The sequence below is a fragment of the Chiloscyllium punctatum genome, chromosome 44 (genome assembly GCF_047496795.1).
Source record: "Chiloscyllium punctatum isolate Juve2018m chromosome 44, sChiPun1.3, whole genome shotgun sequence".
Taxonomy (NCBI): Eukaryota; Metazoa; Chordata; class Chondrichthyes; order Orectolobiformes; family Hemiscylliidae; genus Chiloscyllium; species Chiloscyllium punctatum.
The window spans coordinates 24202875-24217704 of NC_092782.1; the positions used below are offsets into that span (position 1 = coordinate 24202875).

The 14830-nt window shown below is 40.9% G+C and overlaps 1 protein-coding gene across 12 annotated transcripts in view; it reads right to left on the reverse strand.

Moving 5' to 3' along the window:
* The window catches only part of LOC140466807 (mucin-5AC-like), a 167408-nt gene that overhangs the window by 44720 nt on the left and 107858 nt on the right, over positions 1–14830 (reverse strand). For 8 of the 12 annotated variants that reach the window (XM_072562449.1, XM_072562452.1, XM_072562444.1 and 5 more), the window contains 6 exons: positions 13582–13629; positions 12500–12559; positions 7306–7365; positions 5095–5151; positions 3399–3458; positions 2171–2224 (listed from right to left, as the gene is read on the reverse strand). In XM_072562449.1, coding sequence (XP_072418550.1) covers positions 2171–2224; positions 3399–3458; positions 5095–5151; positions 7306–7365; positions 12500–12559; positions 13582–13629 — 339 coding nt within the window. The remainder of the gene's footprint in view (positions 1–2170; positions 2225–3398; positions 3459–5094; positions 5152–7305; positions 7366–12499; positions 12560–13581; positions 13630–14830) is intronic. The other 4 variants (XM_072562450.1, XM_072562443.1, XM_072562447.1 and 1 more) reach the window with 4 other exon arrangements.

The following is a 14830-nucleotide window of genomic DNA, read 5'->3' on the forward strand; positions in this document are numbered from 1 at the left end:
CTCAGCCCTTAGCATTTTCAATCTTTAATCTCTGTGTTACCAAAGTGTGCCAAGTATGTTTGATAACTAACATTATATAGCCTACGAAAGCAAAGAACTGTTTCTGAAGAAGAGGCACTGAATTTAAAACATTGACTCGCACTCTCTCTCTCTCTCTCTCTCCCCACAACTGCTACCAGATCCATTTTTATTTTCCATCGCCACGGTAGTGATTGGAATGAGGTTAGACAGGTGGAATTCGTAGAATCTGAGTTCCCTGATTGGATCAGATTAACAGCCCTATCAGAGAGCCCTGGCTGACAGATATAGACAGGAGTGACAGAACTTCTGTTCATTCAGAGCTGGCTCTGACGGAGCTGGATCAGTGGCAAGAACTCTCCATGTGTAAATGTGATGGGATACTGGCCTGGGTGGAGTTATTTCATTCAATACCAGCAGCATTTTGCTTTTGTCATAAAATGTTTTCTTGCTGAAAGATAAGAGTTGAGGGACAATGAGGATTTGAAGGAAATATGCATCAGTCAGATGCTTTACTGGAGAAATAAAAGTGGCTGCAAGTTAATAAATCCCCACAACCTGATGCTCCACATTCCAGAGTGTAGAAGGAGGTGTGACAGGGACATTCAATGCATTCAAGACTCATAGGCTTTTGAATGATTCCTGCAGATCTGACAGGAGCAAATGTCACCCCATTATTTAAGAAGCAAGAGAGAGACAAATAGAGACAGACAGAGCTGTCAACCTTACATCAGTAGTAGGGAAAGTTTTACAATGTATTCTAAAGGTGGGCAGATATAGAAACCTAGAGATAGATAATGATCCGGTTGGGCAGTCTAAAGGCAGGCGTAGATAGAGACCTGATTGATATTGATCTGATTGGGCAATCTCAGCATGGATTTGTGAATTGAGAATAGTATTTGACAAACTTGACAGTGTCTTTGAGCATGTTATGAATAAATTTGATAAAGGAGAACCGATGGACTTATCCTTCAAAACATTCGCATACACTATCAAAATGTTTCCCTAAGTGAGGCTGGTTATAGCTGTTCAAGCACATGGAGTCAAATAATCTGCTGCCATTGATTAGTAATTAGCTAACAGAGAGAAAGCAGAGAGTAGGAATATATGGATCACCCTCACGGGCTCTGAGTAATGGGTTACTGCAAGGGTCAGTAAGTAGACTCCAGCTGTTCACAATACGCAACAATGATATGCAGGTGGGAACCAAATATAATATTAGCAAATTAGCAGGTACAGCAAAGCTAAGTGAGAATGTGTGCTGTGGCAAAGATATAATGAGCTTTCAGGAGGATTTGGACAGGCTTATTGAATAGGCAAGAACATGGCAAATGGAATATAACTTTGAAACGTGAAATTATCTAATTTGTGACGAGAAACAAACGTGCAATGTATTACTTTCAAGGAGAGGGGTTGTAAAGTGCAGATCCTGATAGGAATGCAGTGTCCTTGTCAATATATCACTGGAGACTAACATGCAGGGACAGCCTGCTGTTATGGAATGTCAGTGATAATCACAACAGGATTTGGACACAGCAGAAGTGAAATCTTGCTTCAGTTGTGCAGCAGCCTGGTTCGACTGCATCTGGAGCAGTGTCTGCAGTTTTGATCTCCTCAGAAAAGACATTGTTGCCAAAGAGAGAGTGGAACAAAGGTTCAGGTCAGTGAAGAATAAATACAAAGCGTTTTACAGTTGGGCCGGCATGACCGAGTGAGACTGACTGTCCTCATGACCTTCTCTCATCCTATTGTGATAGATCACCAGTTTTGGTAATATGTGAGAATTATTTATGACAACCAAGTAGATGTTATTTTATAACACTATTATGATATGCTTTTCTCAAATGGTGATGCACAGATGGAGTTCCATCATGAGGAACATTGTGTGACAGCAACTCGTAAATCAATTATCACCAACTTCTGACTCACATTTCACTTCTAACAAAAACCTACGTCAGGAGCACTACTTCAAGACAAATATTGCCTGAAAAGGTACAGCATAATGACCAAAACTACAAGCAATATTTCAGTATATCATTAGAAAAGAGTACGTATGAGTACAAACCTACTCAATGGCAGGCCACAGAGAGGTATTAAATAATCTACATGTCGAGACAGTTCAAGGACAGAGTGGCAAACCACTGTTACTTACCGGGGATGTAGATGGTGGTTGATTCAGTTGTCGTCCGTATTGGGAGAGTAGTTTCTATTGAGAATATGAAAACATTTCAATCAGCTACAATGTACACTGAGGCTCTTGGAGTCAGGATAACATTAACTTTCATGCAGCATGTATCGTTCTTAGTCTGCTCAGTAAAAGTAGTCGAAGAGAACAGCATGTCGTTATTAATGCTCCTTATACTGGTGCAAATGATGTCCTATATGTAACAACTGCTCTCATTGTCATATAACCGTAACCATATTAATAATGGAGTTCCTGCAAATATTAGTTGTAAAATAATGGAAGGATTTCTGAATGAGGTACTCATTCAGGTTGACCTCAACTTTTCCAGATAAGCAATGGATCTGAAAATACCACTGCACCAATCCCATCCATTCTACAGGAACCATACCTAAAGAGCAATCCAATGCTGATTGGACATGTACTGGGATCCTCACCCAGGACAAGGAAACCTTCAGGTCAATTAGGAGTTCAGTAGAGTGACAAAATTTGGAGGGATTAGGGATGGCAAAAATTTGAATAAACTGGTCATGAAACTACATAAGTGAACAAAACAATTTCAGCAGTAGAAATGCAAAGTCCACATCTTCTCATATAAATTCATTTATACCCACGTTCATGTGCACCCCATGTACTTACATTGAAGTTTAAAAATGTAATCTCATCTCCTTATTCTATTTATGTGGCAGTTTTACAAGTTTGTACGTCTACATAACTAGTCCAAAGCTGAGAGAAGGTAAATAGTATCAAAGAAAATAATGTAAATCTATACATGATGTAAATAATTACTGATTGTGCAAATTATACGTAAAGTCATCTTGTAACTGTTGCAGAAAAATGCATTCCTTTATCAAACTCCTGGAATTCACTGCCTGTTACAGTCCTGTGTCTGTACCTACAACTCATGGAGCTGTTCAGAAATATAGCTCAGCAGCACCTTCCTGAGGGCAGTTTGGGATGGGCAATAAATGCTGATCTAGCCAGCAACACCCACAACCAGTTAATGAGAAACAAAAAGAAATACAATGTCTAAAGCATTATCCAAATATACCATCCAAATGTGTGGAGATACAAAGACATTTAGAATGAAAAATAAAATGTTTGCCTTATTGTCATCTTAATAAATGTTCACAGACTTAGAAAGTTAAACTCTTATCGAGAACAGCTTGGTCCTCACTATATAACCATTGTCCCTTACCAGGTATGTAGCTGGTGGTAGATGTCCTTGTAGTCAGTCTCTCTGATGGTGTTGTTGTTTCTATGGATTAGAGAAAACATTTCAACCTGTTACACTGCACCCTGAGGCTCAACAGAATCAAATCTAAAACGTTTCTTTCCTGTTGCATGTAGCCATATTAAAGAATTGCAAAAGTGAAATAATTCTCTTTGATCTCAGTCTGCTCAACAAAATTATTTTGTCAAGAGAGACCACACTATTTAATGACTTATAATTCATTATCATTTCTCTGATAAAAGTTTTAGAATGTATTCTAAAGGTGGGCAGATATAGAAACCTAGAGATAGATAATGATCCGATTGGGCATTCTAAAGGCGGGCATAGATAGAGACCTGAATGATATTGATCTGATTGGGCATTCTCAGCATGGATTTGTGAATTGAGAATAGTATTTGACAAACTTAACGGTGTTTATGAGCACAGTTAATAAAGGAGAACCGATGGACTTGGGCGATTGTCTGTGCGGAGTTTGCACAATCTCCCTGTGTCAGTGTGAATTTCCTCCGGGTGCTCGATTTCCTCCCACAGTCCAAAGATGTGCAGGTCAGGTGGATTAGCCACAGGAAATGCAGGGCTACAGGGATGGGGTGGGTCGGGGTGGTTCTGGGTAGGATGCTCTTCAGAGGTGGGCTTTGATGGGCTGAATGGTCTGCTTCCACACTGTAGGAATTCTATGACCCTTTGAAAATCAAGTGCCCGAGAGCTGCTGGCCTCTCAGAGGTAGTTCTTGCAAGCAGCACCAGCCATGTGGTGCCAGCTTCTGGCATCAGAGTTCTAGCAGCAGCAGGTAACCCAGGCTTCAGGTGAGGGAGGGTGGTATGGGGGTCATGACAGAGGGATGCAGTGAGGTTGTTGAGACTGCACACATCTCAAGTATTTGGATCACTTGGTTCAGGACCAACCAATAGTAACAGAGCAGATATTGTACACTGTGTCAGCCCAGGAATTCAACACTCAGGAGGAGTGGGAAAGCCTGAATGCCAGGCTAAAGACAAGACTCTGGAGCCATTAGTAAGGAAGCACAAAAAGCTAGCAGATAGATGAGATACAGCACACAACTGACAATTAAAGACAATGCAGGCATGCCTGTACCTGCTCCATGAATGCTGAAATCTTAATATTTAGTGCACACATAGCCTCTTGCAATGGGAGACCAGGGACTCTCATGGAGAGTCAACTCCAGCAAGCTAGTCAGGCGTTGCCAGAGATCTGTGCTAAACTGCAGATTATCAGCCTTTCTTCTGGAATCAAGCATCCAGCACCAATGTGAGGGGCCAATGAGACACCGACACACTCTACCAGGAGCTCAGTCCTCTCTGGTAGGAACGGAGGGTGAACAGATAGAAATATGTGGTGAGAATGGCTGAGATTTCCTATTTAATGAGATAAGCTACTGTGTTACCAAATATCGCCCATTCGGTTTCAGTGCTGCGGGTGAAGAACCGTGGCACCTGGGAATATCTTAAGATGTAGAAGTCATTATTCTCAGGATATCATGCACAAACCTGCAGAATATTTCCCTTGTGGTCACGTACTAGGTGCATGTTTAATGAGCGAAATTCCTTGCAATGGTTCCTCAGCTACTTTGATAGCCAGCACTAGGGGAAACCTGTAGAGGAGAGCAGCCTCTGACTCTGTAGGCTTGGCTGTCACTTACCAGGTGCGGAGCTGGTGGTAGACGTAGTTGTAGTTGTCTGTATCGGTGGTATAGTTTCTATAGAGCAAGAAAACATTTCAACCTGTTACTTTACAGACTCAAACTCACGTGTGTCTTGTGTAAAAACATGCCTTCCAGCTGCATGTAGACAAACACCATAACTGCAAAAATCAATTTGTTTCTATCTTACTCGAGTTGGAATTATTTTAGTAGAGAGAGAGAATAGAAACAATAACACCTGTGTGCAGTGCATCAAATCTTCAAGTATTCCTCAAAATGCTACAACTGTCACACTGGTTTTTGCAAGAGGTCATGCAAATCTCACAAATATTCATTTTTAATAAATAGTGAGAACAGCTTCTAATATATTGATCTATTTGACATTGCCTGTCCAAATAAACAGTTTCAGTGAAAATATCTGGCAGAAATTATACCAATGTCATAATCAACGTAACCTCTGAATTTAATTGGAATATACAGGCTGTGCAGGAATATTCCGTGTGGTGCAAAGTTGAGTGAGGACTTGAAACATCGCTAGCAGGATCCTACATTATGATTATGTCTAAGTATATGAGTCAGTGAGTGTTCAAGTATTTATGACAGGAACCTGCACCATCATACTCGGATATGTGCCATGTGCTATTACTAAACACAAGGCATAGAAATTAAATTACCAGCCAGGCTGATACACACATCAGCTAATATGAACACATGATAGGAACTGAAGTGGACCATTCAGCCCTTTGTGACTCCTCTGCCGTTCTATAAAATCCTGGCTGATCTCTTCCGAGTTCCACATTCTCATCTATCCACAATAATCTTTGATTTCCTTGCCTAACATTAGAAAGATTCAATATTCAAAGACCCCACTTCTTTCTGAGGTAGAAAATTCCACTGTCACACAACCCTCAGAGAAAAGACATTCTCTTTATCTCTGTAGGCGTGGATGGCATGTTGGCTCAGTGATAAGCACTGCTATCTCACAGTGACAGGGACCCAGGTTCAATTCCACCTTTGGGTGACTGTGTGAAGTTTGCATGCGCTTCTCAGGCCTATATGGGTTTCCTCTGGGTGCCCAGTTTCCCCTCTCAGTTCAAAGATGTGCAGGTTAGGTGAATTGGCCATGCTAAATTGTCTGTAGTGTCCAGGGATGTGAAGGTTAGGTGGTTTAGCCATGGGGTAAGTCTGGGTGGGATGCTTTTCAGAGGTTAATGCAGACCCGATGGACCAAATGGCCTCTTTCTGCACTGTAAGGATTCTGTCCTAAAGGAAGAGCCATAATTATAAACCAGTGTCCTTTAGTTCTGATATGGGGAAACATTTTTTCCATGTCCACATTATGAAGATTATTCAGGGTCTTATACAGTTCAATCAAATCATCTCTTATCTTTCTAAATTCTAGTGGAAACAAGCCTAGCATGTCCAATCTATCCTCAAGATTATTCCCACTCAATTAACTGATCTAAATCCATCTACAAACTCCTCAGAAAAACAAGAGAAATGCAGATGGCGGAAATTAGAAACAAAAACAGAAGTTACTGGAAAAACTCAGCAGGTTTGGCAACATCTGTGGACAGAGGTTCTGAGGGAGGGTCAATGAACCCAAAGCATTAACTGATTTCTCTCCACAGATGCTGTCCAACCTGCTGACTTTTTCCAGCAATTTTGTTTTTTGTTGTTGCAAACTCTTTGGCCCGGATTTTCTAATGGCCTAACAGTTGTTATTCCAATAGAACTACACATGGAAAGACTGCAGAATCTTCATCATAGCAGACTCCAAAGGAATTGCTCAGGAAATTGGATTCTCCCTTGGACAATTTCTCTACATCTGGAACCCTCCAAAAGTCTGCATTAAAATCCAACACTTCAGAGAGTTACAATTAAATTAAACTTTAAGAAAAGTTAGTCAGGAAAAGTGAGACTATTAAATAAATGGCCTAACACTGGAGTAGCTATTAAATGCTGATCCCATGCTTAACACACACATCCCTAACTGCACCTCATGGGTACAGGTTAATAAAAACCGACCTAGTTCTCAGTTACAATCTAATGACTAGTGATACAAACATTTTCAAAAGTAAATAGCTAGAAAGGAAAATTCATGTAGAAATATGAAGGCCATATTGTGTTACCTATAGAGTAACAGTTCACTATACACAACCCACTTGTGGAGATACACCTCCTGCAAAGTATGTAACACCTCCCACTTACCAGGTACAGAGCTGGTGGGAGTTGTAGTTGAAGTTGTTGTCGCAATCAGTGGTGTCGTTTCTACGGAGTAGAAAAATATTTCAATCAAATGCGCTGCACACTAAAGTTCAAATGTAGCAGGTTTATCAAGTTACTTTTCTGCTGTGTCTAACAAAGTGCATAAAAAACTCTGACAATTGCATCCATTCACTCCTATCTTAGCCTACAACTATTTAGTGATCCATATGTTCAGTCCACTGTTTAAAAAAAATGAGAGTTTTTAGAATTGTCATGCATACTTGTAAAACACAAGTTTCAAATCTGAGTTTCCAATAATCAGAGAAAACTCCTTTAAAATGGATAGGTCTGTAGTGGTTCCGACAGACCAGATAAACACTGCTTCTGAAAGTATTTGGGCATCTATCCTGGAAATTATACCAGGGTCATGTTCCCCAAGACTTTATTGCACTAATTTATCTGAAATGTTTGGGTGTGTTCACCATATTGGTTTAAAATATAAGAAACCCCAATGCTAACCTGAAATGGGCTATTCCAGGTTTGATGGCATTTTCATGAAGTCTTGTGTGATAATTGATCATCTTCCAGTTTTACACAATTTCACTGTAAACAATGGCAATTCAGCCAAATGTTTCACTACATGATTGCTCTGGCACTATTTCCTTTTTCTTATTCATAGTCCACTCATTTTAAAGATCACAAATTGACTCTCAGTTGTGTATACATGGAGTGGAAGGAAGTGAAAAACTCAGTAGAATTCATTGCCCAACAAATTTGATTTTCTAACAGTTATCAAAAAGTACAGAGGAACCTCGATTATCCAAATATCTGATTATCCAAAGGGGATCTCAAGGTCCTGATAGAAACATTACATCAAAGAGCTGTTTCAACCCTGATCGAATCTTTCGTTGACAGGTACAATGATTAAAAACGAACTCAGCTCACTGAAATGCTGCCGAGAACAGTCCTCAGCAGTCCGGGTACCATACCTAAATGACTGACCTCTTGCCCCCTCTCTCTGTCTCTCCCCAGTTTCCCTGGTGTTCGATACAGGCATGTACCCTAAACCTCCCCTTCCCCAGATCTCTCCAACATTGTCCTGGACAGGGCAGAGGTGGAACCTGTTCTGACAAAAAGTTGTGTGTGTGTGTGTGTGTGCATGCATATGCTTTTGGAGACTTACTCCATAAAGGTAGCAGCAGACTATAGACAATAGACAATAGACAGTAGATGCAGGAGTAGGCCATTCTGCCCTTCGAGCCTGCACCGCCATTCAGTATGATCATGGCTGATCATTCCTAATCAGTATCCTGTTCCAGCCTTATCTCCATACCCCTTGACTCCACTATCTTTAAGAGCTCTATCCAATTCTTTCTTAAAAGAATCCAGAGACTGGGCCTCCACTGCCCTCTGGGGCAGAGCATTCCACACAGCCACCACTCTCTGGGTGAAGTAGTTTCTCCTCATCTCTGTCCTAAATGGTCTACCCCGTATTTTTAAGTTGTGTCCTCTGGTTCGGCTCCCCCATCAACGGAAATATGTTCCCTCCTGCCAGAGTGTCCAGTCCTTTCATAAGCCTATATGTTTCAATCAGATCCCCTCTCAGTATAGCCAGAATGTGACATCCCAACTCCTATACTACATGTTCGGATGAATAAAGGCAAGCACACCAAACATCTCTTTCACCGCCATGCCAACTTGCAACTCCACTTTCAAGGAGCTGTGTAGCTGCACCCCTCTATCTTTTTGTGCGGCAACCCTCCCCAGGGCTCGATCATTAACTGTGTACGTCCTGCCCTAAATTGCCTTATCAACATGCAACACCTTACGTTTATCTAAATTAAACTCCATCTGCCACTCCTCAGTCCATTTGTCAATCTGATCAAGGTCAGTTGTACTCTGAGATAATCTTCTTTACTGAACTGTGTAGCTGCACCTCGGGTGTACCATTCAGCCTTCATCGATCTTCTTTAACACCTCTTCAAAAACTCAGTCAAGTGAGTAACCCATGATTTTCCACATACAAAGCCATGTTAACTATTTCCAATCAGTCCTTGTCTTTCCAAATGCACGTAAATTCTGTCTCTCAGAAACCCATCCAACAACTTACCCACCACTGACATAGATGGCCACGTTGGCCTTTAAGGGACCCTCTCCTTTTGCTAGTTACTCTGTTGACTTGAAGGCACTGACAGAATCTCTTTGGATATAAATATTGAGAGAAATCATACAGGCTATCATCTTATATTATGTAGATTGGATCAGTAAAACCTATCTATTATTTAGTTTCTGATTTTCAGATTCAGGATTCACCAATCACAGAGGAACCTAGATTATCTGAATGAGATGGGCGGACACTATTTTGGTCGGACGGTCGGTGGACATGGACGGGGGAGTGGGTTTGGGGCTGGGAGTGGATGGCTTGGGGGGGGGGGGGGGGGGGGGGGGGGGTGCAGGGTCTCGTGTGTCGTGTGCTTTTGCCTAGTCTCCTGAACAGAAAGCAGACTTCACAGAAATTTCCGAACCCCAGAGGAAATCAATTAACCAAATAATCATTTATCTGAACAAAATAGTGTCCGCCCATCTCATTCAGATAATCTAGGTTCCTCTGTGATTGGTGAATCCTGAATCTGAAAATCAGAAACTAAATAATAGATAGGTTTTACTGATCCAATCTACATAATATAAGATGATAGCCTGTATGATTTCTCTCAATATTTATATCCAAAGAGATTCTGTCAGTGCCTTCAAGTCAACAGAGTAACTAGCAAAAGGAGAGGGTCCCTTAAAGGCCAACGTGGCCATCTATGTCAGTGGTGGGTAAGTTGTTGGATGGGTTTCTGAGAGACAGAATTTACGTGCATTTGGAAAGACAAGGACTGATTGGAAATAGTTAACATGGCTTTGTATGTGGAAAATCATGGGTTACTCACTTGACTGAGTTTTTGAAGAGGTGTTAAAGAAGATCGATGAAGGCTGAATGGTACACCCGAGGTGCAGCTACACAGTTCAGTAAAGAAGATTATCTCAGAGTACAACTGACCTTGATCAGATTGACAAATGGACTGAGGAGTGGCAGATGGAGTTTAATTTAGATAAACGTAAGGTGTTGCATGTTGATAAGGCAATTTTAGGGCAGGACGTACACAGTTAATGATCGAGCCCTGGGGAGGGTTGCCGCACAAAAAGATAGAGGGGTGCAGCTACACAGCTCCTTGAAAGTGGAGTTGCAAGTTGGCATGGCGGTGAAAGAGATGTTTGGTGTGCTTGCCTTTATTCATCCGAACATGTAGTATAGGAGTTGGGATGTCACATTCTGGCTATACTGAGAGGGGATCTGATTGAAACATATAGGCTTATGAAAGGACTGGACACTCTGGCAGGAGTGGAACATATTTCCGTTGATGGGGGAGCCGAACCAGAGGACACAACTTAAAAATACGGGGTAGACCATTTAGGACAGAGATGAGGAGAAACTACTTCACCCAGAGAGTGGTGGCTGTGTGGAATGCTCTGCCCCAGAGGGCAGTGGAGGCCCAGTCTCTGGATTCTTTTAAGAAAGAATTGGATAGAGCTCTTAAAGATAGTGGAGTCAAGGGGTATGGAGATAAGGCTGGAACAGGATACTGATTAGGAATGATCAGCCATGATCATACTGAATGGCGGTGCAGGCTCGAAGGGCAGAATGGCCTACTCCTGCATCTACTGTCTATTGTCTATTGTCTATACAGAGCATTGGTTAGGACACTTTAGAAAATTATGAACAAGTCTTATCACTCTTGTATAGGAAAGATGTCGCTAAACTTGAGAGGGTACAGAAAAGGTTTACAAGGATGTTGATGAGCCTAGAGGGTTTGAGCTACAGGGAGACTGAATAGATAGGTAGATACATAGAGATGTACCCTTCGGTCCAACTCATCCATGCTGACCAGATGGCCGAAACTGTTCTTGATTCATTTGCCAACCATTGACACATATCCCTCTAAACCCTTCCTAATCATGTACCCACCCAGATGCCTTTATAAATGCTGTAATTGTACCAGCCTCCACCACTTCTTCTGGCAGCTCATTCCATACACACATCACCCTCTGTGTGAAAAGCTGCTCGTTAGGTCCCTTTTATTTCTTACCCCTCTCACCCTAAACCTATGCCCTCTCGTCCTGTACTCCCCCACCCCAGGGAAAAGACCCTGTCTATTTAACATATCCATGCCCCTCATGATTTTATAAACCTCGATAAGGTCATCCCTCAGCTCCAGGGAAAACAGCCCTAGCTTATTCATCCTCTCCTTATAGCTTAAATCCTCCAACCCTGGCAACATCCTTGAACCATTTCACGCTTCACAACATCCTTCCCTCAGTCCATTTGTCAATCTGATCAAGGTCAGTTGTCCACTACTGCTGGGACATGGCCTTTCAACTCCTAATAGTTTGGGTTTCTTTCCCCTGGACCATCAGAGGCTGAGGGACGACCAAATAGATGTTTATATAATCACGTGGGGCATGGATAGGGTGAATAGCCAGGATAGGGGAGTCCAAAATTAGGGGGCATAGGTTTAAGGTGAGACAGGAAAGATTTAAAAGGACCTGAGGGGTAATGTTTACACGCAGAGGGTGGTGCATGTATGGAATAAGCTGCCAGAGGAAGTGGTGGAAGCTGATACAATTTCAACATTTAAAAGGCATCTGGATGGATACGTGAATAGGAAAGGCTTAGAGGGATATGGGCCAAGTGCTGGCAAACGGGACTAGATGAGACTGGGATGTCTGGTTGGCATGGATGACTTTTTTGAATGGTCGTTTTCCGTGCTGTATGACTATCCTTCTCCTTAGTGGAACATGTGACAAATAAACTTGATATCTAAAGATGTAACAATATAGTATATTGACCGCTTTTTTTATTGGCTTTCAACAACAGGGATGCACTCAGATCATGGAAGTCAGTTGGAGGATTTTACCTTAGCCAGTGCCAAATTACTAACTTATATCTTAGTTTGCTATGTGCTGTGTTTGGAACACAATTTTATAACAATTGCCCAAAAATCACAATATAGTGAAAAAGTGAGACAAACATTTGCAAATCAAATATGTGGAAAGCTTTTTGTTAGGAAAATGGCAGTATTTTGTCACCAACTCAGCGAAATAATCCATTTGTGGAGACAGATTTGGTGTAATTTATGAAATGACTGTCATTTACCAGGTATGTAGCTGCTGGTAGGTGTAGTTGAGGTGGTTTTCCGGATTTGTGGTGTTGTTTCTATAAGGCAAAAAAAAATTCTACGAGCTATGCTACACACTAAGGCTTGTCTGTACCTGGTTTACCCTTCTGTTGCAGGTAGCCAAGCAGAAAGATTGCAAAAATCTAGACACCTCTGCATCAGTCTACTCAATACATTATTGCATCAGTGAAATAAAACAATTGTTTAATGATCTTTACATTCAGCTCTTTGATTCCATAAGCACTAAGTTTTTATCTCTGCTGTTGCTTCATGATTAATCCAACATCAGGTTGGTTTACAATGGTAGTATTCCATTACCATTTCAACGATTGGGCAGGTAATTTTCAGCTGTCAGTTATGGCAGGGGTGGAGTAAGGATATTCCAAGGAGGAACCCACTGTCCGGAAGTCAATAAAATCAACTGATAGCAGATGGAGAAATAAAAACTTAGTGCCTGTACAATCCTCAGAAAAGTGGCAATATCTGGACAGAAATTTGTAGTTTATACTAGAGTGACACAGATTGGCTACATCTCTTTCTCTCATTCCCTGATATTACTTTACTCCCTCAGCGTTGGCATTGAGGGAAAATATGTTGATAATTGACAAATGTATTATTTACAAAGGCTATATGCTGTAATGTTGCCTTCTTCCATGGAAATATACATACCAGCTTCAACAATCCAGAACACAAGGTTGGAAAGATCACATCGGAATTCCTGCTCCTCCGATGCTGCCTGACCTGCTGGGCTTTTCCAGCACCACTCTAATCTAGACTCCAGAAGGATCACAGCCTATTCAAATTGCCGACTAATTGATGCTAAATTCCTGGTATGCTAGCCCTTTCCCCTAACTATTAATCTCATGAGTACAATTCTCTAAAAGCTACCCTGAGTTACAACATTCCGAACAGTGATACAGACATTTTCAGAGCAATTAGAAAGGAAATGTTGCCTTTACTTACCTACGCTTCAGCGTAAACAAGTTTGAAAACATTGACCTTCAGAAAAAGACTTGGTGCAATGTATAAAAGGTTTGTCACTTGCCAGGGATGTACTTACTGAAAGGTGTAGTTGTAGTCATTGTGCTTGTTGCTGTTGTTGTTGTTTCTGTAGAGCAGGAAAAACATGTCAATCTGCTGACCTGTACACTGAGGCTCCTTCATTCTGATTAAAACCTAACAAAATTCTGCTGCATGTTCTAAAAATTTGTAAAATTACAACCTATTCTAACTTAATCTAATATATCAGCAGAGAGAGAATAAACCAGCGAACTGGCCTTTGCGTTCAGAAAATCAGTAGGTAAATACAAGCTTGTTTGAAACTGCCGTGTATATCTGATTGCAATGATTTTGGAACTGCAGCCAACATTGGTTTTAATTCGCTTGATATCAGGTTAGATCCATATTAAGTGGAGTTCTCCAGAAAAACACCAAGTCTAAAAATAATTGTACAGCAATCATTTGCAATAAAATTGGTTTCCATTTTCAATGGTGTAAAGACAACATCCCTGCCTCTGGACTAGAAGTCCCCAGTTTAAGTTCCACTGTTCCAGAGGTGAACTGGTTGACTAGAATATTATTGACACCTCACAGTACCCTCCAAATCGGAGTTGATGTCACTATTCAGTGTCATTTAGCAATCACAGGAAGCTGAACCATCACACTGAAACATATGCAATGCTGCTGTTACTGTCCATCATGAATTGTGGTTACAATGCTAACTTTCTCAACCTATGAATTAGTTCTTTTCTTGAGACAGATTATGATGCAGAAGACCCCTAGACTGGGAGAGTTGAAGATGGCATAGCTATTCTTAATTTAATGCATTTTCAGATAGATCAAAGATAATTTATCACATTCTAATTGCATAGTTTCACCACAATGGTGCATAGAATATCAACCCAGCACCGAATTTGACTGTGTGACTGATTTACCTTTTACACGTCATCCTAAAAATCATAGGGGATAATGTTCTATTGCCTTCCAGTGGAGATGACATGGTGAAGGAAAGTTAAAATCTACAAATGAGCCTATACAATTCTCTAGTAGGCATCAAAACAAAAACTGATAAGTTAGAAATTTAATGTAGTTGTAGCACAGGATGAAATAACCTAAGGATACTCTTTGTATAAACGTTAAGAACTGTGCAATCCTTTTTGACTTTTCTGACTCGTGAATATACCAACTGAATATATTTAAACAATTTTTAATAATTTGTAAATACTGAGGATTTCGATCTACACAAGCTACACATAGTTTGTACAGATTTATAAGTATTGCCCACTATGTGCTTCTTTGTATTAATTTGA